The 20,855-nt window shown below is 46.6% G+C and overlaps 2 protein-coding genes and 1 long non-coding RNA gene across 5 annotated transcripts in view; 1 reads left to right on the top strand and 2 right to left on the bottom strand.

Annotated features, from left to right (window-relative positions):
- The window catches only part of LOC141176132 (uncharacterized), a 725,229-nt gene that overhangs the window by 276,408 nt on the left and 427,966 nt on the right, over positions 1-20,855 (bottom strand). The gene's annotated exons all lie outside the window — the stretch shown is intronic.
- On the bottom strand, positions 7,851-15,306 carry LOC141176148 (uncharacterized). The gene is made up of 3 exons (XR_012253102.1): positions 15,122-15,306; positions 8,091-8,222; positions 7,851-8,003 (listed from the first exon to the last, which is right to left on the bottom strand). It is a non-coding gene; the product is annotated as an uncharacterized lncRNA (long non-coding RNA).
- Positions 19,423-20,855, top strand: part of LOC141176136 (uncharacterized) — a 534,162-nt gene continuing 532,729 nt past the window's right edge. The window contains exon 1 of one of the 2 annotated variants that reach the window (XM_073660134.1): positions 19,423-19,501. In XM_073660134.1, the coding sequence (XP_073516235.1) occupies positions 19,476-19,501 (26 nt within the window). In that variant the 5' untranslated portion in view covers positions 19,423-19,475. The remainder of the gene's footprint in view (positions 19,502-20,855) is intronic. The other variant, XM_073660135.1, reaches the window with a different exon arrangement.

The raw sequence follows: 20,855 nt of genomic DNA, 5'->3' as shown, positions 1-20,855 counted from the left end.
ACAACCCATTCGAGGAAGCAACTAAACGCCTCAAATAGTGAGCAGGATCTGGAGCACCCCATGGGCAAACAGCGATCTATATAGTATGCTCCTTCCCAGAAGCAGCCCAATAGGTGCCCCCTCAATGTCTGTTTTGGCCATTAGGGTGCCCCTTCCCAACTTCTTGACCCGCCTGATTGCCTTGTCAAAGGATGTACAGTATATACTACTGTACTTGGTTCCGCGTCGATGTTGTCGTTTACTGACCTGCCCATTGGATATGACAAATGGTGGATTAGTCCGAATGTATTGGGTTCCGTTTTTGGCACCACTCCCAACGGGGATACCACTACGTCTTGTAAGGAAAGTGTTCTGAATGGAACCGCCATTCTACCTAAAGATATTTCTTTTTTTAATTTTCTTGTCACAATGTCTGGGTGTTGGTAGGCTGATTTTAGATTTTTACTCCAGCCTTTCTTGGTTTTAGAAGGGCATGACATGCCTATATCTGTGTCCCCCCCCCCTCCTTTTACTCCTCCACCTCTTTTATTTTTGCATGACTATATGTACTTGTCACTTTTCCATGTGTTAGTTGTGTCTTCTGAGCAGTTTGTCAGCTTTTGGACACCTTTGAAGGTGTTTTCTATGTGTTTCTATGTGTTTTTGTTCGCCTGCCATTGGTTTTAACGGTGTTCGACGAACAGTTCGGCGAACATACCGGTGTTCGACGAACCGAACCCGAACACTACGGGGGTGGCTCAACTCTATTTAACAGTGCTGTCTGCCACCCAAGAGTTTCATTGATCAGAATAGAATATATTTGGAAAAAAGGGGAATGATATCCCAATGGTTTATAGTTAGTCTCTAACAATATTTGCCACAATTATTCTCTATGATATTAGAAAAATAATTATTAAAAAAATGAATATAATGTTAACCAGTAGCTGGGGAGAAATATGGAGTGTGTGCTTAGTGGTTTTCGAACTCGGCTTTTCTGGTGCTCGAAATAGAGCTCGTGATCATTACCAAAGGATTGTGGTGTACTACACATACAAGGATTGGGGGGTGAGGGGACCATGCATACCAGGATTGGGGGGTGAGGGGACCATGCATACCAGGATTGGGGGGTGAGGGGACCATGCATACCAAGATTGTGGGGTGAGGGAATCATGCATACCAGGATTGTGGGGTACCACACATACTAGGATTGGGGGGTGAGGAGACCATGCATACCAGGATGAGGGGTTCCACACAAACCATTATTGGGGAAAGAGGGGGCCATGCATACCAGGATTGAGGGGTGAAGTGACCATGCATACCAGGATTGGGGGGTCAGGGGACCATGCATACCAGGATTGGGGGATGGGGGGTGCCATGCATACCAGAATAGGGAAGACGGGTACAATACATACCAGGAAAGGAATTCGGGGTACCATGCATACCAGGATGAGGGATGGGGTGCCATGCATACCAGGATGAGGGGTGCCATGCATACTAGGATGAGGAAGAGGGGTGCCATGCACACTAGGATGAGGGATTGGGTGCCATGCATACCAAGTTTCTGGGATGAGAAGGCCATACATACCAGAATTGGGATGAGGGGTGCCATGCATACCAGAATGAGGGGTACCATACATGCCAGAATAGGGATGAGGGGTACCATGTATACCAGGATTGGGGATGAGGAGTGCCATGCATACCAGGATAGGGATGAGGAGTGCCATGCATACCAGGATTGGGGATGAGGAAGCCATGCATACCAGGATTGGGGATGAGGGAGCCATGCATACCAGGATTGGGGATGAGGGAGCCATGCATACCAGGATTGGGGATGAGGGAGCCATGCATACCAGGATTGGGGATGAGGGGTGCCATGCATACCAGGATTGGGGATGAGGGGTGCCATGCATACCAGGATTTGGGATGAGGGGTGCCATGCATACCAGGATTCGGATGAGGGGCCATGCATACCAGGATAGGGATGAGGAGTGCCATGCATACCAGGATTGGGGATGAGAGGTAACATGCATACCAGGATTGGAGATGAGGGGTGCCATGCATACCAGGATTGGGCATGAGGGGTGCCATGCATACCAGGATGGGGGATGAGGGGTGCCATGCATACCAGGATGGTGGATGAGGGAGCCATGCATACCAGGATTTGGGATGAGGGAGCCATGCATACCAGGATTGGGGATGAGGGGTGCCATGCATACCAGGATTTGGGATGAGGGGTGCCATGCATACCAGGATTCGGATAAGGGGCCATGCATACCAGGATAATGATAAGGAGTGCCATGCATACCAGGATGGGGGTGAGGGGTGCCATGCATACCAGGATGTGGGTGAGGGGCCCATGCATACCAGGATAGGGATGAGGGATGGGGTACCATGCATACCAGGATTGGGGATGAGGAATGCCACGCATACCAGGATTGGGGGTGATGGGTGCCATGCATACCAGGATTGGGGGTGATGGGTGCCATGAATACCAGGCTTGGGGGTGAGGGATGCCATGCATACCAGGATAGGGATAAGGGGTGCCATGCATACCAGGATGGGGATGAGGGGTGCCATACATACCAGGATGGGATGGTGGAGACAGGATGGGGGCAGCACAGCACATACCAGCATGGGAGACCATATACCAATAAAAATGCTCGCCACCCAGGCAAAGAACAGGTTCAATAGCTAGTAAATATATAAAATACCTGGGCATTAAGATTAGCACATCCAATAAAGATCTCTTTGACCTGAACTACAAACAACTCCTTATTTCAATTCTAGACCAAACAAAAAAAATGGAAGGCCCCATTTTTCTCCTGGATTGGTAGAAGAAACCTTATTAAAAGTATCCTATTGCCTAAACTCATCTACCTTTTTCAAATGTTACCCATCGCTCTTCCAAAATTATTCCTTTCCAAAATCAACTCTGCGTTCTTTAACTACATCTGAAACAAACACCGACCAAAGCTTAACTCACACATCCTTTCATTACCAAAGAGACATGGAGGCATGGGGGCTCCCAATATATAAAACTATTATTTAGCTGCCACACTGTCTAGGACTATTGAGTGGGTAAGGAAACGAAAGGAGAAACCCTGGCTCTCCTTAGAGGAACATATGTCTCCCATCCAATTGCGGTCAATTATCCTTTCCCCCTCTACACTTACGCATAAAATTACATTCCACAACCTCCTTACATGCACAATGGCCAAATGCTGGAAATTAGTTGCGGCCCACCTTTCTCCAACCCCGTCCCCACTAGCTTGACTATCAGACATCATAGCAAGAGACTGAGGAAAAGACACAACCTCTGCTACATCACCTCTAATTGATCAGTTATATAATGAAGGCTCCTTCATCTCCTTCCAAGAACAAAAGACAATTCCCACAATGTCAAACTACACCTTTATCCATTGCGAATCCTTAAAGAAGACAATACGACAAATCATAACTAAAGGAAATCCCACAAAATGGCTAACTGTGTTCGAAACCATGTGCTCACAGATAAAAATCCCGAAAAAAGTACTTTCATCCCTCTACAATATTTTGATTACAAGAGATGCTTCTTCGAAAAGAGCTTTCTTGCTGTAATGGGAAAAAGAATTAGGTTCTACTTTCACTGAACCTCTAATTAAACAGATTTATAAATTCTCCCATGGCCCTTCACAATGCATTAGAGTCCAAGAAAATAACTACAAAATAATCACCCAATGGTACACCACACCTCTCCAGACGCACAAATGGTTTCCTACCACCTCAGATCTTTGCTGGAGATGTGAAAGTGAAAAAGGTTCATACCTCCATGTTTGGTGGTCTTGTCAGACCATACAAGCATTTTGGAAAATCGTATCTCAAATCCTGTCGAAAGTTCTTCACATGCATGTTGTTCTAACGCCTGAACATATTTTCTTGAATCTACCAATAGACCCAAATAAAAAATATGAATCAAAACTAGACATCTGCATTTTATCTGCAAGTAAACTCCTTATTCCCACACTTTGGCGCACAGCCAACATCCCAAGCAAGAAACAATTGATTCTTAAAATTGACCAATTGTATCATATTGAAGAGGTGGCTGCCCTTGCACAACAAAACTTTTCCTTTTTCGCTCAAATCTGGTCTCCATGGGAAACTTTTAGGAAATCCGTAAAATTTATCCCCTTAATCATCTAGATCTTATTTATTGAAATGTCAAATCTTTAACTTATCTATGGACCTATTCCTTACCACCCTCTAAATCTCCCTCCCTCCTTCCCTTCTTTTTTATGACTTCCCATTTTCTAGTTATCTTCATTCCTTCCCTTACCTAAGATTTTAGAAATGACTAGACTCGTTAACTCTGACTCTATTGTTAATCTCATTATTATAGAATCATCTAAAATTGTTACATTTGATTTTATTTTATTCGTGTTTATAGAAAAAATCTGAATAATTTTTCTAAGTTTTCCCTATTCTTTGACGGAACTCAGTCTAACCTTTATCTTGCTACAGCTGGCACTTCTTTTTGCTCTCTAATTTCGATTTTCCTGTAAAATCCTATTTACAGTTATTGTTCAGCCATTGATGTTTTTCTGATATGCCTTCACTCTTTGATTCATGATAAATAAATAATTTAACCTCTTTGCCCGCACTGAACCGAGCACATGTCAGTTGATTCTTACAGCTGACATGTGCCCGCAACAGCCGAGGGTGGAATCGCGATCCACCCGCGGCTGTTAATATGTTAAATGCCGCTGTCAATCTCCGACAGCGGCATTTAACGCGCACTTCCGGGAAGCGCGTCCTAAGCTCCGCCCATCGGCGACCCCGTCACGTGATCGTGGGTCACCGATGGGTGGGCATGACAACCCAGGGTCTGCAGCAGACGCTTGTGGTTGTCATGAGCTGGTCGCTATGAGAGCCACCTAGTGGTCGGCGCTCATAGCACAGGACCAATTCTGCTATATGCAGGGGATCTGCTGATCCCCTGTATGTAGCAGAGGCGATCAGATAGTTGCTGCTTCTAGTCTCCTATGGAGACTATAGAAGCATGCAAAAGGTGAAAAAAAAAAAGTTTTTAAAAATATAAAAAAAAATTAAAAAAATATAAAAGTTTAAATCACCCCCCTTTCACCCATTCAAAATAAAATATATATAAAAAAAACCCTACATACACATATTTGGTATTGCCGCGTTTAGAATCGCCCGATCTATCAATATGAAAAAAGAATTAATCCGAACAGTAAACGGCGTAATGAGAAAAAAATTCTAAACGCCAGAATTACGTTTTTTGGTCGCTGCAAAATTGCAATAAAATGCAATAACGGGCGATCAAAACATCAGATCTACCCCAAAATGTTATCAATAAAAACGTCAGCCTGGCACGCAAAAAATAAGCCCTCACCTGGCCCCGGATCCCGAAAAATGGAGACGCTACAGGTCTATTGGCACTATTTTTTTTTTTTACCAAATTTTGGAATTTTTTTTTCACCACTTAAATATAAAAGAACCCATACATGTTTGGTGTCTACGAACTCGTAATGACCTGTAGAATAATAATAGCAGGTCAGTTTTAGCATTCAGTGAACGTAGTAAAAAAAATAAATAAAAAACAACTGTGGTATTGCACTTTTTTTGCAATTTCACCGCACTTGGAATTTTTTCCCCATTTTTCCGTACACGATATGGTAAAACTAGTAATGGCGTTGAAAAGTACAACTCGTCCCGCAAAAAATAAGCCCTCACATGGCCATATTGACCAAAAAATAAAAACACTATGGCTCTGGGAACAAGGGGAGCAAAAAATGAAAACGCAAAAACGGAAAATGCTCTGGTCCTTAAGGGGTAGACATGTGGGCAATGTTATTTATTAACTATTTTGTGTGACATATCTCTCTGTTTTAACCTTCGTCCGGCTGAGTAGGTACAATTGTAACTATTCCGTTTTAAAATTGCAATAACTTTTTTTCGAAAAGCCGTAGAGGGCTGAAATTTCGTGACATCTCTGCAGTTTTGGTCCAGAATATATTGGCCAAATTTCAATAAAATATCTCCACCCCCTTCCGAGATAAGGGGTCGAGATATTTTTGCATCCATAACAAGCTGCATAGGTACAAATGTACCCTCATATATTTTGAATGAAGATAATGCAAAGAAAAAAGAATATTATTTTTTTTTTATGATAATGCTATTTTATTATTATAAACAAGTAAAAAAACTGTTCATTTACATTATAAAAGAAAATGTAAGAAACTTTTTTTATTGATTTTCTTCGCAAGTAATGCATGTTGTCTTTGCTACCGAGTGTTCATCGCAAATGGGTTTCACACAAACCACACAAGACTTTCTAGTCTTACGTTGTTTTCGCCTCAGGTCTCGGCAGACATAGCAACTGCCAACAACAGGGGAGGGTCCACGACTACCATGAGGTATTTGAGGGCCAGCTGCTGCTTGCGATGCTACCAGAATGCATCGTCCAAGCACCATTTCTACTGCACCTCGAAGAAAATGGTTTCTCATCATCATTCGGTTTGTACTACGATCTTCAATTGCAGGCATACACAGCTGATTTGCGAGATCTTTCAGGAACTTTCTTCGTTGATCCTTTGTCCTGAAGCTTGGATTGTGTTCTCTGTAGATGATGTAGGATGCCAACCCAGTGACGTCATTCATATTGTAGAAAAATGCCAGAGGCCAACGTAATGTTCGTCGTTTCACAGTGTACTCTCCCAACATTTTATCCATAACATCAACTCCGCCTTTTGTTTTGTTGTAGTATTTTATTATCTCTGGTTTGGCTGCTAGTGTCTCTTCAACTTCTCCCGTCATGTGCATAGATGATAGAAGCACGACTGATTTGTTCTTCTTTGGTACATATGAACAGACTGTTGCATCATGATTGTAGGCAAAATTTGTCGAGTTTACAGGCCTTTCTTTGGCAGGCTGCATGTTGCTAGGTAGGAACCTTTTATTTTTTTCTCACTGTACCAACTAGTGTCATGTTCCAGGAGTTCAATACCTTAGCTAGTTCCATGGTTGTAAAGAAGTTATTGGTGGTGACATTTCTTCAAGAGCCTTTATACGAGCTCACTAGGTCCAATACTGTTCGTTCACCAATGTTTACTTGTCGAGGACCATCAGTTGGTTTCCCAGTGTAGAGCTGACCTTGTAATGGGTAGGCGTTTGACGAGTCACAAGCCCATAAAATCTTTATATCATATTTAGCTGGTTTTGAAGGTAATTGCTCGTCGTCGGTGATACAATTATATGGCTTGTAGGCTCTTTCCAGATTTCTGTTCAGCATTATCCAGATGTCCCGTATTGGTGCAGCTTTATCTGTTTGCACACGTTCTGCACGTGTATTTTCGTTGTCAAATCTCATAAATCTGAGTATCACCTTGAAGCGGTCACGAGACATGGCTGCACGTATAAGAGGCAGACCAGCAACATTCCACATTTCCTCCAGATTCTCTTTGTTGTCTCTGTGCACACCAGCAGCAATCAGTCTGCCCAAAAATGCATGGAGTTCAGTTTCAGTAAATTGCTTGAATGTTTTTTGTGGTGGCCGTTCAGAAGAATCAGGAAAACGTTGTACCAGTTCGTTGTTGTAAGCATCACAAACTCTCTTGGCCTTTCGATTCGTTTCTCGTAATATGATGTCACACATCTCGGGAGTCATGATTGACTTGAATAGCTCTTTTGCTGTATACAGGTTGCTGATTGCTGCAGGGCCACCTCTTTGTCGTAGGACATTACGAGATTTTGTTTGTGCATTTGGCAGTGGATCACTACACCATTGAGTTTTATCCTTAGCAGTCCAAATGTCGCCTGCACTTTGAGGCACAGACTCATCCTCAACACTTTCGTCTGAGTCATATTCTTTTTCCTGCTCTATGACCATTTCTTGTTCAATGTCTGAATCTTCTTCAGTAACATCCACTTGTGGTACATAGTTTTCATCATCAGATGCAACATATGGTTCTTCCTCATGCTCAGAATCAGATTCTTCTAGCATTCGCATTATTTCATCAGACGTAAATCTGTAAATATGAAAAAATGAAAAATAAATAATTTTCCGAAATACTTCACAATACTACATTATTGGCTTTTCACAAAATGATACTAACCTGCAAACACGTTTTCTTGGATTATGGCGGAAACTAGATCCAGCATCACTATCACTCATGATGACTTGGTAGATGAATTTTGGCTTTGTAATTTAGTTCAGTAACACGTGGCAAGTAGAATGAAACTCGATTCTAAAGTGCAGATAAAAAAGTAAATTATTTCTAGTGATAATTATTTATAAATGTCATTTATATATTATGTAAACCGTATACGGTTTCAGAATTTTCATTCCATCTTCGACTGTTTTTTCGACCAATAGGAAAATTGTAACAGAGCCACCATCTTTATTTTGTGCTGAATATAAGTAAAACATCGTAAAACAATATGTAGATACTAATTATTATCCATTTTTCGTATAAAAATCATACCTATAGTGATAAGTTTCATACAAAATATATGTAAGCCAAGTCCAGGCTCAAAGACAATTTCTGACTGTTCTGTCCCCACATAAGGCGAATGAAGGTATAACTGGCTGTTAGATGCTGTGAGACTTTCCTACCTTCGTATCCAAGAAATTGAAGACTTCACAAGCCTAGAAATGTGTGTGCTCACAGCAATGAGATGAACAGCAAAATGGCTACTGAGAGGAGGGAGGCAGGAAGAGAAGTAGAAGCCACTCCCAGTTTGAATCAACTTAATTGACAGCAGCATAAGTGAGCAGTAACAAAACTGGCCAATAGATATCAGCATAACATTTGTAGCTGAATGAACTTTAGTTTCTGAAACCAAGTAAAGGAGAAAGTCTTCCCACAGTGGAGGTATATATGAAGGTACAATTGTACCTCTGCAGCCTGTTAACGTTGTAAAATTATGCAGCCTGACGAAGGTTAAGGACAGGCAAATTCAAATTTTTAAAATTGGGAATTTTTTTATATTTTTTGCCAAATTTCAGATTTTTTTCTCAAATAAACGCAAGTGATATCGAAGAAATTTTACCACTATCATGAAGTACAACATGTCAAGAAAAAACAAATCTCAGAATCAGGGGGATCCGTTGAAGCGTTAGAGAGTTCTTACCACATAAATTGACAGTGGGCAGAATTGTAAAAATTGGCCTGGTCATTAACGTGCAAACCACCCTCGGGGGTAAAAGGGTTAACATCTGTTTCCTCTTTTTTTTATTTTCCTGTTCCACCAAAAACGGAACTTAAAACCTCAACTTGTGCAAATGTCAGACTGACAATTTATATCTGATCAACCACACTAAACAGTAAATTCAACCTAAATAAGGCCAAAACAGTTTTAAGGCACTTCCATAATTAAAGACAACCTATCATAGATGGGAAGTATACACCATTTTTTTAAAAAAAAGTGTATCAATCTTTATTAATATATTTCTTAAAAGAACAACACATTAAAAAAAAGGTTAAAAAGAGGGAACAAAAACTACTAGAATGATAACATCTTTTTGTTCACTGTCAAATCCAATTGGTGTAATATTTTTCTAAAATTTTACTTTTAATATACAGTACAGACCAAAATTTTGGACACACCTTCTCATTTAAAGATTTTTTTGTATTTTCATAGCTATCAAAATTGTACATTCACACTGAAGGCATCAAAACTATGAATTAACACATGTGGAATTATATACTTAACAAAAAAGTGTGAAACAACTGAAAATATGTCTTATGGACTGGTGGACTGGACTGGTAGTCAGGCTGGTGGACTGGACTGGTAGTCAGGCTGGCGGACTGGACTGGTAGGAGGACCTGAGGGCTGAAGCAAAGTTTAGCACACAAAGCAACAACCTTGCACGGGCACCTCCATTTTGGAGGAGGTGCCCTATAAATGGGAGGTCTTCCGGCCATCAGCTACTCACTGAGGAAGCGGACAGGACGTCCGTGAAATGCGTATGAATGTAGTTAATTAATAAAAAATATTTCCATTAACCCTCTGATCACCAGATCATCTTTTCATACGGAGAAGCGCGGATATCTATACACCTTTCTTCTGCCATATCCACCTGTTAATGTACCGGTTTAAATTTCTTCCAAAAAAGACCATTACCATTTTACCCGGTGATAATTATCACAAGACAAAAAAGCGCTACTCATCACCCGCTATACAGTGGCTCATGTATGTAGCACTCTCTGAGAACATTGTCATTCGGCATGCTTTGAGAGGTGGCGAAAAACAAGTCGGGAAATATTTTCTAGACGGGTACACCTATGTTAACAAGCAACACGTAGCATTTGAATTTCAGGGTTTTTTTTACCACGGCTGCCCCATGTGTTATAATGACACAAATAAGGTAACAAATACTTCCTATGGGCTGTTATATTCTGCATTTTTAGCTAAAAAGCGTTACTTACAGTGCTGCGGGTACACAGTAAGAGTGATGTGGGAGCATGACTGGAATGAAATGGTTGAAAAAGATTCTAACCTTCAAACATTTCTTCTCCAATTGGAATTCCCAACACCTTTAGACCCACGAGATGCTCTTTATGGCGGCCGAACCAACGGCACTAAACTCTATCACCGCTTGGAGGATGGAGAGACATTGCATTACTATGATTTCAGCAGTCTGTATCCCTTTGTAAACAAAACTAAAACATACCCTGTAGGTCACTCAGATATCCTCTATGACAATTTCGGCTTCATTAAAAAATACTTTGGTATTGCTAAAGTCAAGGTCTACCAGCCAAGAAATTTGTTTTTCCCTGTGCTGCCTGTAAAACTCAACAAAAAATTAATGTTTCCCCTTTGCTACACATCTGCTGTAAGTTTGCAGACCGAGGTTTGCACTCATAGTGATGAAGAACGCGCCCTGACCGGTACATGGTGCACTATAGAACTTGAGATGGCTGTAGAAAAGGGGTACAGGATTGCCCACATCTATGAAATATGGCATTTTCCTAACACAACTGATGATCTGTTTGCGCTCTACATTAAATTACATCTTTGTGATAAGCAGGAGGCCTCAGGTTATCCTAGCTGGTGCACTGATGTAGTCAAGAAAAAAGCAGTACATTGACGCCTTTCTTGAAAAAGAAGGTGTACAATTACGGCCTGAAAATATAGGTGTGAATCCGGCTAAGAGAAGAATCTCTAAACTTTTCTTAAATTCTTTATGGGGAAAGTTTGGTCTGCGATCTAATTTATCATGTACCAGCATTGTTAGTGACCCCGATAAGCTTTTTAAGTATGTGTTTCTACCTTACTACGACATTTCAATGTTACATTACATTGATGATGAAACTGCGACCATTAACTGGAAATATGCAAAAGGCCATCACACCGTCAACAAAAACACAAACATTTTTATAGCGTGTTTTACAACCGCGTATGCCCGGCTAGAGCTCTATTCTCTGCTGGACCAGCTGCAGGAGAGGTGTCTTTATAACGACACAGATTCAGTTATTTTTGTGCAGAGGGAAGGTGAGTGGCAGCCGACTTTAGGCGATTACCTGGGGGAACTGACCAGTGATATACTCGATGACACTCACATCACAGAGTTTGTATCTGCGGGTCCCAAAACTTACGGATACAAACTCAACACTGGTAAAACAGTCTTAAAAGTTAAGGGCATAACACTAAATGTCGGAAACACTCAATCTATTAATTTTAGCAGTCTGAAAGATTTAGTTCTGGACTACCCGCGTAATTCTGACACAGAAATACAGAAGCGTATTGTCGTAGAACAGCCAGGCATTGTGAGAAATAAAAAGTACTGGTACATTGAAACAAGGCCATTGCGCAAAACACAAGAGTGCGTTTACACAAAGCGGCGCCTATTAGACGATTTCACCACCCTGCCATTTGGCTATTAGTTGGGGATTGTGATGGATCCACGGCTACAACAACCATTCTCCTGCATTCTAGCAGGCCCGTCTAATTCTGGAAAGAGCCATTTTGTAAAACAGCTGTTACATAATATTGAAACTCATTTTTCTCACAAACCCGATAGTATTGTTTGGTTTTATTCGTGCTGGCAAAAACTATATGATGAAATCTCTCTCTCTTTTCCCCACATTAGATTTGTAGAGGGTCTGCCACATACATTTGTCGATGATGGTTTATTCCCTCCTGACAAGGTAAATTTGACTATTGTTGATGATCTCATGGAGAGCACTAGCGAAAACTGTGAGATAGAAAAAGCATTTACCAAGTATGAACACCACAGAAATCTCAGCATTTTCTACCTGATACAAGACATGTTTTGTCAGGGTAAGAAAAACCGCACAATAACTTTAAACACAAAGTACATGGTGCTTTTTAATAATAATAATAATAATAATAATTATAATAATAATTTTTATTTATATAGCGCCAACATATTCCGCAGCGCTTCACAATTAAGCGGGGACATGTACAGACAATAAATTCAATACAAGGTGAGACAGTTAAAACAGTTACATCAGGAGTGAGGTCCCTCCTCGCAAGCTTACAATCTACAAGGAAAAGGGGGGACACAATAGGTGAAAAGTGCTTGTTCTTTCAGATCTGGCAATTATAGTAAATCAGGATTTTCATATATAGCTGCATGATCAGGTCATCAACCCATATGTTTAAGTGCAATAATCAAGTATCGAGTGCAGTTATCGTGTGCATGGAGGGTGTAGAGACAGAAACAGTTGGGAGCAGATTCTGAATAGTATTTAGGAGGGAACAGGGAAGTTAATTTACTGGGTATTTGAGGTGGTAGGCCTGTTTAAATAGATGGTTTTTTAAAGCGTGCTTGAAGATATGGGGGCTAGGCATCAATCGGATCACCTGGGGTAGAGCATTCCAGAGAATTGGCGCAGCACGAGAGAAGTCTTGGAGACGGATGTGCGAGGTTCAGATTATGGAGGATGTTAGTCTTAGGTCGTTTGTGGAATGGAGGGCACGTGTAGGACGATAGACTGAGATGAGAGAGGAGATATAAGGTGGTGCAGAACTGTGGAGAGCTTTGTGGGTGAGAGCAATGAGTTTATATTGGATCCTGTAGCAAATGGGTAACGAGTGTAATGACTGGCACAAGGTGGAGGCATCGGTGAAGCGGATGGACAGAAATATGACCCTGGCTGCCGCATTCAGAACGGATTGGAGAGGTGAAATTTTGGTAAGAGGGAGTCCGATCAGAAGAGAGTTGCAGTAGTCCAGACAAGAGTGAATAAGAGCGACAGTCAGAGTTTTAGCAGTTTCAAAGGTGAGAAAAGATCGGATTATGGAGATGTTTTTAAAATGTAGGTGACAAGAGCAAGTGAGTGATCGGATATAGGGAGTAAAGGAAAGGTTAGTGTCGAAAATGACCCCAAGGCAGCGGGCGTGCTGCTTGGGAGTTATGGTTGAGCCCTCCAAGGTAATTTCGATGTTAGGTTAGTAGAGGGGGGAAACACAAGAAGTTCAGTTTTGGAGAGATTCAGTTTAAGATAGAGGGAGGACATGATGTTAGAGACAGCAGACAAACAATCCTTGGTATTTTGTATTAGGGTAGGGGTGATGTCAGGGGAAGAAGTGTATAATTGGGTGTCATCAGCATAGAGATGATACTGGAACCCAAATCTGCTGATAGTTTGTCCAATAGGGGCAGTGTATAGAGAGAAGAGAAGGGGGCCTAGGACTGAGCCCTGCGGAACTCCGATAGTAAGGGGACGAGGAGAGGAAGAGGAGCCAGTAAAAAATACAGTGAAGGAGCGGTCAGAGAGGTAGGAGGAGAACCAGGAGAGAACGATTTCCTTGAGGCCTATAGAGCAGAGCATAGTGAGGAGGAGCTGGTGATCCACAGTGTCAAATGCTACAGAGAGATCCAGGAGAATCAGCAGGGAGCAGTGACCTTTGGATTTAGCTGTTAGTAGATCATTAGAAACTTTAGTGAGGGCAGTTTCAGTGGAGTGTAAAGAGCGGAAATCAGATTGTAGAGGAGAGAGTTATCTGAGAGATAGCGGATTAGACGGGAGTGGACCAGGCGTTACAGGAGTTTAGAGATAAAAGGAAGATTAGAGACAAGTCTGTAGTTAGCAGTGCAGTTCTGGTCCAGGGATGTTTTTTTCAATAAAGGGGTTATGATGGCATGTTTAAATGAAAAGGGAAAGATACCTGAAGAAAGAGAGAGGTTAAATATTTTAGTCAGGTGAGCGGTGACCACCGGTGAGAGAGACTGCAGGAGATGTGAAGGAATGGGGTCACTGTTGCAGGTTATAGGCTGAGAAGAAGCGAGGAGCTGGGTAACTTCTTCTTCTGTAACAGGCTCAAAGATGGCAAGTGAGCTTGAAGTGCAGCAGGGAAGGGGATCCAGGCACTGAGCAACTGCAAAAACGCCGCGGAAACGCATGAAATACGCATCGTGTGAACTCAGCCTCAGTGAAGGTAGCAATGTATCTACACCCCGGACGCTATCCACACCAACCCGCGCTATTCAATCTTTACACTCTCCATCATTAGGTATCGCACAAGGAACTTTGCTGCCTAAAAAACGGTCTTTACCATTACTACAATCCATGTGGCTCACGATGTAAGTGATGTATTGGATAAATGATCTGACTGAATTGTAACACTCTATATTAATCTGCAAGAAATGTAATGATGTATATTATTATTATTACATGCAGTTTGGTACATGTGAATGTAACACTTTTTATATTATTTTGTAAGAATTGTAATGATGTATATTAATTGTACTTGTGATACTTTTTATACTATTCTGTAAGGATTTTTATATTATTGAAATGTCTTTGAGATGTATTTATTTTTAGAACAATAAAATCTTTTAATACTTTTACTGTGTCTTTGCTTTTTACATCCATATAAAACACACACTTTATATACTTGGCGGTAGTTGTAACTTGGCCATATAGTTAATATGCCCAAGCAATAAGATCCACACTATCAAATTAACAGTATGGGGATATAAAACTCATATAAAATGAGAATAAAATGTTGAGGCTATAAAACTCATATAAAATGAGAATGCTGAAGATACAACACAGGACCTGATAGGGGATGTGGAGGAGGGGTGCGGCTACACACTTTGATACACTTTAATAGGAGGCGTGGCACCTGTCAAATTGAGTTTGACGATACATAGGACTGCTACACTACTCACGTGGCTCCGCTCCGTACCCCTCGTACACGTGCGGCTCCGCTCCGTACACCTCGTACACGCGCGGCTCCGCTCCGTACGCCTCGTACACGCGCGGCTCCGCTCCATACGCCTCATACACGCGCGGCTCCGCTCCGTACGCCTCGTACACGCGCGGCTCCGCTCCGTACGCCTCGTACACGCGCGGCTCCGCTCCGTACGCCTCGTACACGCGCGGCTCCGCTCCATACGCCACGTACACGCGCGGCTCCGCTCCGTACGCCTCGTACACGCGCGGCTCCGCTCCATACATCTCGTACACGCGCGGCTCCGCTCCGTACACATCGTACACGCGCGGCGCGGCTCCGTACACCTCGTACACGCGCGGCTCCGTACACCTCAAACATACGCGGCTCCGCTCCGCAGACCTCGTACACATGTGGCTCTGCTCCGTAGACCTCGTACACATGTGGCTCTGCTCCGTAGACCTCGTACACACGCGGCTCCGCTCCATACACCTCGTACACGCGCGGCTCCGCTCCGTACACCTCGTACACGCGCGGCTCTGCTCCATACACTTCGTACACGCGCGGCTCTGCTCCGTACACTTCGTACACGCGCGGCTCTGCTCCGTACACCTCGTACACGTGCGGCTCCGCTCCGTACACGCGCGGCACCGCTCCGTATGCCTCGTACACTCGCGGCTCCGCTCCGTACACCTCGTACACTTCGTACACGCGCGGCTCTGCTCCGTACACCTCGTACACACACGGCTCTGCTACATCCACACTGTAAACCCCTCCTGACCCCACACATAAACTTCAGCTCACCGTACACCTCGTACATACACGGCTCTGCTCCGTATACCTCATACACGCGCGGCTCTGCTCCGTACACCTCGTACACGCGTTGCTCCGCTCCGTACACCTCGTACACGCGCGGCTCTGCTCCATACACTTCGTACACGCGCGGCTCTGCTCCGTACACCTCGTACACGTGCGGCTCCGCTCCGTACACGCGCGGCACCGCTCCGTATGCCTCGTACACGCGCGGCACCGCTCCGTACGCCACGTACACGCGCGGCTCCGCTCCATATGGCTCGTACACGCGCGGCTCCGCTCCATACACCTCGTACACGCGTGGCTCCGCTCCGTACACATCGTACACGCGCGGCTCCGCTCCGTAGACCTCGTACACGCGCGGCTCCGCTCCGTACACCTCGTACACGCGCGGCTCCGCTCCGTACACGCGCGGCTCCGTACACCTCAAACATGCGCGGCTCCGCTCCGTAGACCTCATACACACGCGGCTCCGCTCCGTAGACCTCGTACACTCGGGGCTCCGCTCCGTAGACCTCGTACACTCGCGGCTCCGCTCCGTACACCTCGTACACTTCGTACACGCGCGGCTCTGCTCCGTACACCTCGTACACACACGGCTCTGCTACATCCACACTGTAAACCCCTCCTGACCCCACACATAAACTTCAGCTCACCGTACACCTCGTACATACACGGCTCTGCTCCGTATACCTCATACACGCGCGGCTCTGCTCCGTACACCTCGTACACGCGTTGCTCCGCTCCGTACACCTCGTACACACGCGGCTCTGCTCCGTACGCCTCGTACACACGCGGCTCTGCTCCGTACACCTCGTACACGCGTTGCTCCGCTCCGTACACCTCGTACACACGCGGCTCCGCTCCGTACACCTCGTACACACGCGGCTCTGCTCCGTACGCCTCATACACGCGCGGCTCCGCTCCGTACACCTCGTACACGCGCGGCTCTGCTCCGTACGCCTCGTACACACGCGGCTCTGCTCCGTACACCTCGTACACGCGTTGCTCCGCTCTGTACACCTCGTACACGCGTTGCTCCGCTCCGTACACCTCGTACACACGCGGCTCTGCTCCGTACGCCTCGTACACACGCGGCTCTGCTCCGTACGCCTCATACACACGCGGCTCTGCTCCGTACGCCTCGTACACACGCGGCTCCGCTCCGTACGCCTCGTACACACGCGGCTCTGCTCCGTACGCCTCATACACACGCGGCTCTGCTCCGTACACCTCGTACACGCGCGGCTCTGCTCCGTACGCCTCGTACACACGCGGCTCTGCTCCGTACGCCTCGTACACGCGTTGCTCCGCTCCGTACACCTCGTACACGCGTTGCTCCGCTCCGTACACCTCGTACACACGCGGCTCTGCTCCGTACGCCTCGTACACACGCGGCTCTGCTCCGTACGCCTCATACACACGCGGCTCTGCTCCGTACGCCTCATACACACGCGGCTCCGCTCCGTACGCCTAGTACACACGCGGCTCTGCTCCGTACACCTCGTACACACGCGGCTCCGCTCCGTACGCCTCGTACACACGCGGCTCCGCTCCGTACGCCTCGTACACACGCGGCTCCGCTCCGTACGCCTCGTACACGCGCGGCTCTGCTCCGTACGCCTCGTACACGCGCGGCTCTGCTCCGTACGCCTCGTACACACGCGGCTCTGCTCCGTACACCTCGTACACACGCGGCTCTGCTCCGTACACCTCGTACACACGCGGCTCCGCTCCGTACACCTCGTACACACGCGGCTCTGCTCCGTACACCTTGTACACGCGCGGCTCTGCTCCGTACGCCTCGTACACACACGGCTCCGCTCCGTACACACGCGGCTCTGCTCCGTACACCTCGTACACGCGCGGCTCCGCTCCGTACGCCTCGTACACGCGCGGCTCCGCTCCGTACGCCTCGTACACGCGCGGCTCCGCTCCGTACGCCTCGTACACGCGCGGCTCCGCTCCGTACGCCTCGTACACACGCGGCTCCGCTCCGTACGCCTCGTACACACGCGGCTCCGCTCCGTACGCCTCGTACACACGTGGCTCCGCTTCGTACGCCTCGTACACACGCGGCTCCGCTCCGTACGCCTCGTACACACGCGGCTCTGCTCCGTACGCCTCGTACACACGCGGCTCTGCTCCGTACGCCTCGTACACACGCGGCTCCGCTCCGTACGCCTCGTACACACGCGGCTCCGCTTCGTACGCCTCGTACACACGCGGCTCCGCTCCGTACACACGCGGCTCCGCTCCGTACACCTCGTACACACGCGGCTCCGCTCCGTACACCTCGTACACACGCGGCTCCGCTCCGTACACCTCGTACACACGCGGCTCCGCTCCGTACACCTCGTACACACGCGGCTCCGCTCCGTACACCTCGTACACACGCGGCTCCGCTCCGTACACCTCGTACACACGCGGCTCCGCTCCGTACACCTCGTACACACGCGGCTCCGCTCCGTACACCTCGTACACACGCGGCTCCGCTCCTTACACCTCGTACACACGCGGCTCCGCTCCGTACACCTCGTACACACGCGGCTCCGCTCCGTACACCTCGTACACACGCGGCTCCGCTCCGTACACCTCGTACACACGCGGCTCCGCTCCGTACACCTCGTACACACGCGGCTCCGCTCCGTACACCTCGTACACACGCGGCTCCGCTCCGTACACCTCGTACACACGCGGCTCCGCTCCGTACACCTCGTACACACGCGGCTCCGCTCCGTACACCTCGTACACACGCGGCTCCGCTCCGTACACCTCGTACACACGCGGCTCCGCTCCGTACACCTCGTACACACGCGGCTCCGCTCCGTACACCTCGTACACACGCGGCTCCGCTCCGTACACCTCGTACACACGCGGCTCCGCTCCGTACACCTCGTACACACGCGGCTCCGCTCCGTACACCTCGTACACACGCGGCTCCGCTCCGTACACCTCGTACACACGCGGCTCCGCTCCGTACACCTCGTACACACGCGGCTCCGCTCCTTACACCTCGTACACACGCGGCTCCGCTCCGTACACCTCGTACACACGCGGCTCCGCTCCGTACACCTCGTACACACGCGGCTCTGCTCCGTACACCTCGTACACACGCGGCTCTGCTCCGTACACCTCGTACACACGCGGCTCTGCTCCGTACACCTCGTACACACGCGGCTCCGCTCCGTACACCTCGTACACACGCGGCTCTGCTCCGTACACCTCGTACACACGCGGCTCTGCTCCGTACACCTCGTACACACGCGGCTCTGCTCCGTACACCTCGTACACACGCGGCTCCGCTCCGTACACCTCGTACACACGCGGCTCTGCTCCGTACACCTCGTACACACACGGCTCTGCTACATCCACACTATAAACCCCTCCTGACCCCACACATAAACTTCAGCTCATCCAGCACCATGACAACCAGCACAGCAGAGTCCTGCATCCACTGAGGCCCCTGATCATGTGACCCCTGACTCCTCCCCTCCTGTGACCTCATCACAGGTCCTGTGCGCACAGAGCAGCGATATATGTGGTGGCGGCTCTGCAGGTGGAGGTATGTGGAGACCCCATTACTGGGCGCAGGGGGCATTAACCCCTTCAGCACCGAGACTCTTTTGGGGTCTTGTGTTGCCCCTTTATAAGAATCATAAGGTTTTTGTTCTGTTTCCTGTAATAGATACATACGACCCAACTATGGAGACAGGAAGGGAGGAAACGTATTGTTCTCATAGTACAGGACCCCTTTACTGGCCCCACAGTGTAATGCCCCCATTATGCCCCTTATGCAGGATGTATGATGCACCCACACAGTGTAATGCCCCCATTATGCCCCTTATGCAGTATGTATGATGCCCCCCACACAGTGTAATGCCCCTATTATGCCCCTTATACAGTATGTATGATGCCCCCACACAGTGTAATGCCCCCATTATGCCCCTTATGCAGGATGTATGATGCCCCCACACAGTGTAATCCCCCATTATGCCCCTTATGCAGGATGTATGATGCCCCCACACAGTGTAATCCCCCATTATGCCCCTTATGCAGGATGTATGATGCCCCACACAGTGTAATGCCCCCATTATGCCCCTTATGCAATATATATGATGCCCTCACACAGTGTAATGCCCCTTATGCAGGATGTATGATGCCCCCCACACAGTGTAATGCCCCCATTATGCCCCTTATGCAGGATGTATGATGCCCCACACAGTGTAATGCCCCCATTATGCCCCTTATGCAGTATGTATGATGCCCCACACAGTGTAATGCCCCCATTATGCCCCTTATGCAGTATGTATGATGCCCCACACAGTGTAATGCCCCCATAGTACCGCCATCCCCCCACACAGTATAAGCAGAGGCATAACTAGTGTGCCGTTACGAGATTTCGACCACCCCCCATCCTGATATATACAGTGGGTACGGAAAGTATTCAGACCCCTTTAAAATTTTCACTCTTTGTTTCATTGCAGCCATCTTGTAAATTCTAAAAAGTTCATTTTTTTTTTTCTCATTAAAGTGCACTCTGCACCCCATCTTGACTGGAAAAAAACTGAAATGTAGAAATTTTTGCAAATTTATTAAAAAATAAAACCTGAAATATCACATGGTCATAAGTATTCAGACCCTTTGCTCAGAGTCACATGCTGTCCATTTTCTTGTGATCCTCCTTGAGATGGTTCTACTCCTTCATTGGGTCCAGCTGTGTTTAATTAAACTGATAGGACTTCATTAGGAAAGGCACACACATATCTATATAAGACCTCGCAGCTCACAGTGCATGTCAGACCAAATGAGAATCATGAGCTCAAAGGAACTGCCCAAGGAGCTCAGAGACAGAATTGTGGCAAGGCATAGATCTGGCTAAGGTTACAAAAGAATTTCTGCATTACTCAAGGTTCCTA

This window comes from Phyllobates terribilis, unplaced genomic scaffold, assembly GCF_046119375.1.
Source record: "Phyllobates terribilis strain yellow unplaced genomic scaffold, ASM4611937v1 Scaffold_17__1_contigs__length_24005725, whole genome shotgun sequence".
Classification (NCBI taxonomy): domain Eukaryota; kingdom Metazoa; phylum Chordata; class Amphibia; order Anura; family Dendrobatidae; genus Phyllobates; species Phyllobates terribilis.
The sequence above is the reverse complement of the archived record's forward strand: the minus strand, read 5'-3'. Positions and strand labels throughout refer to the sequence as shown.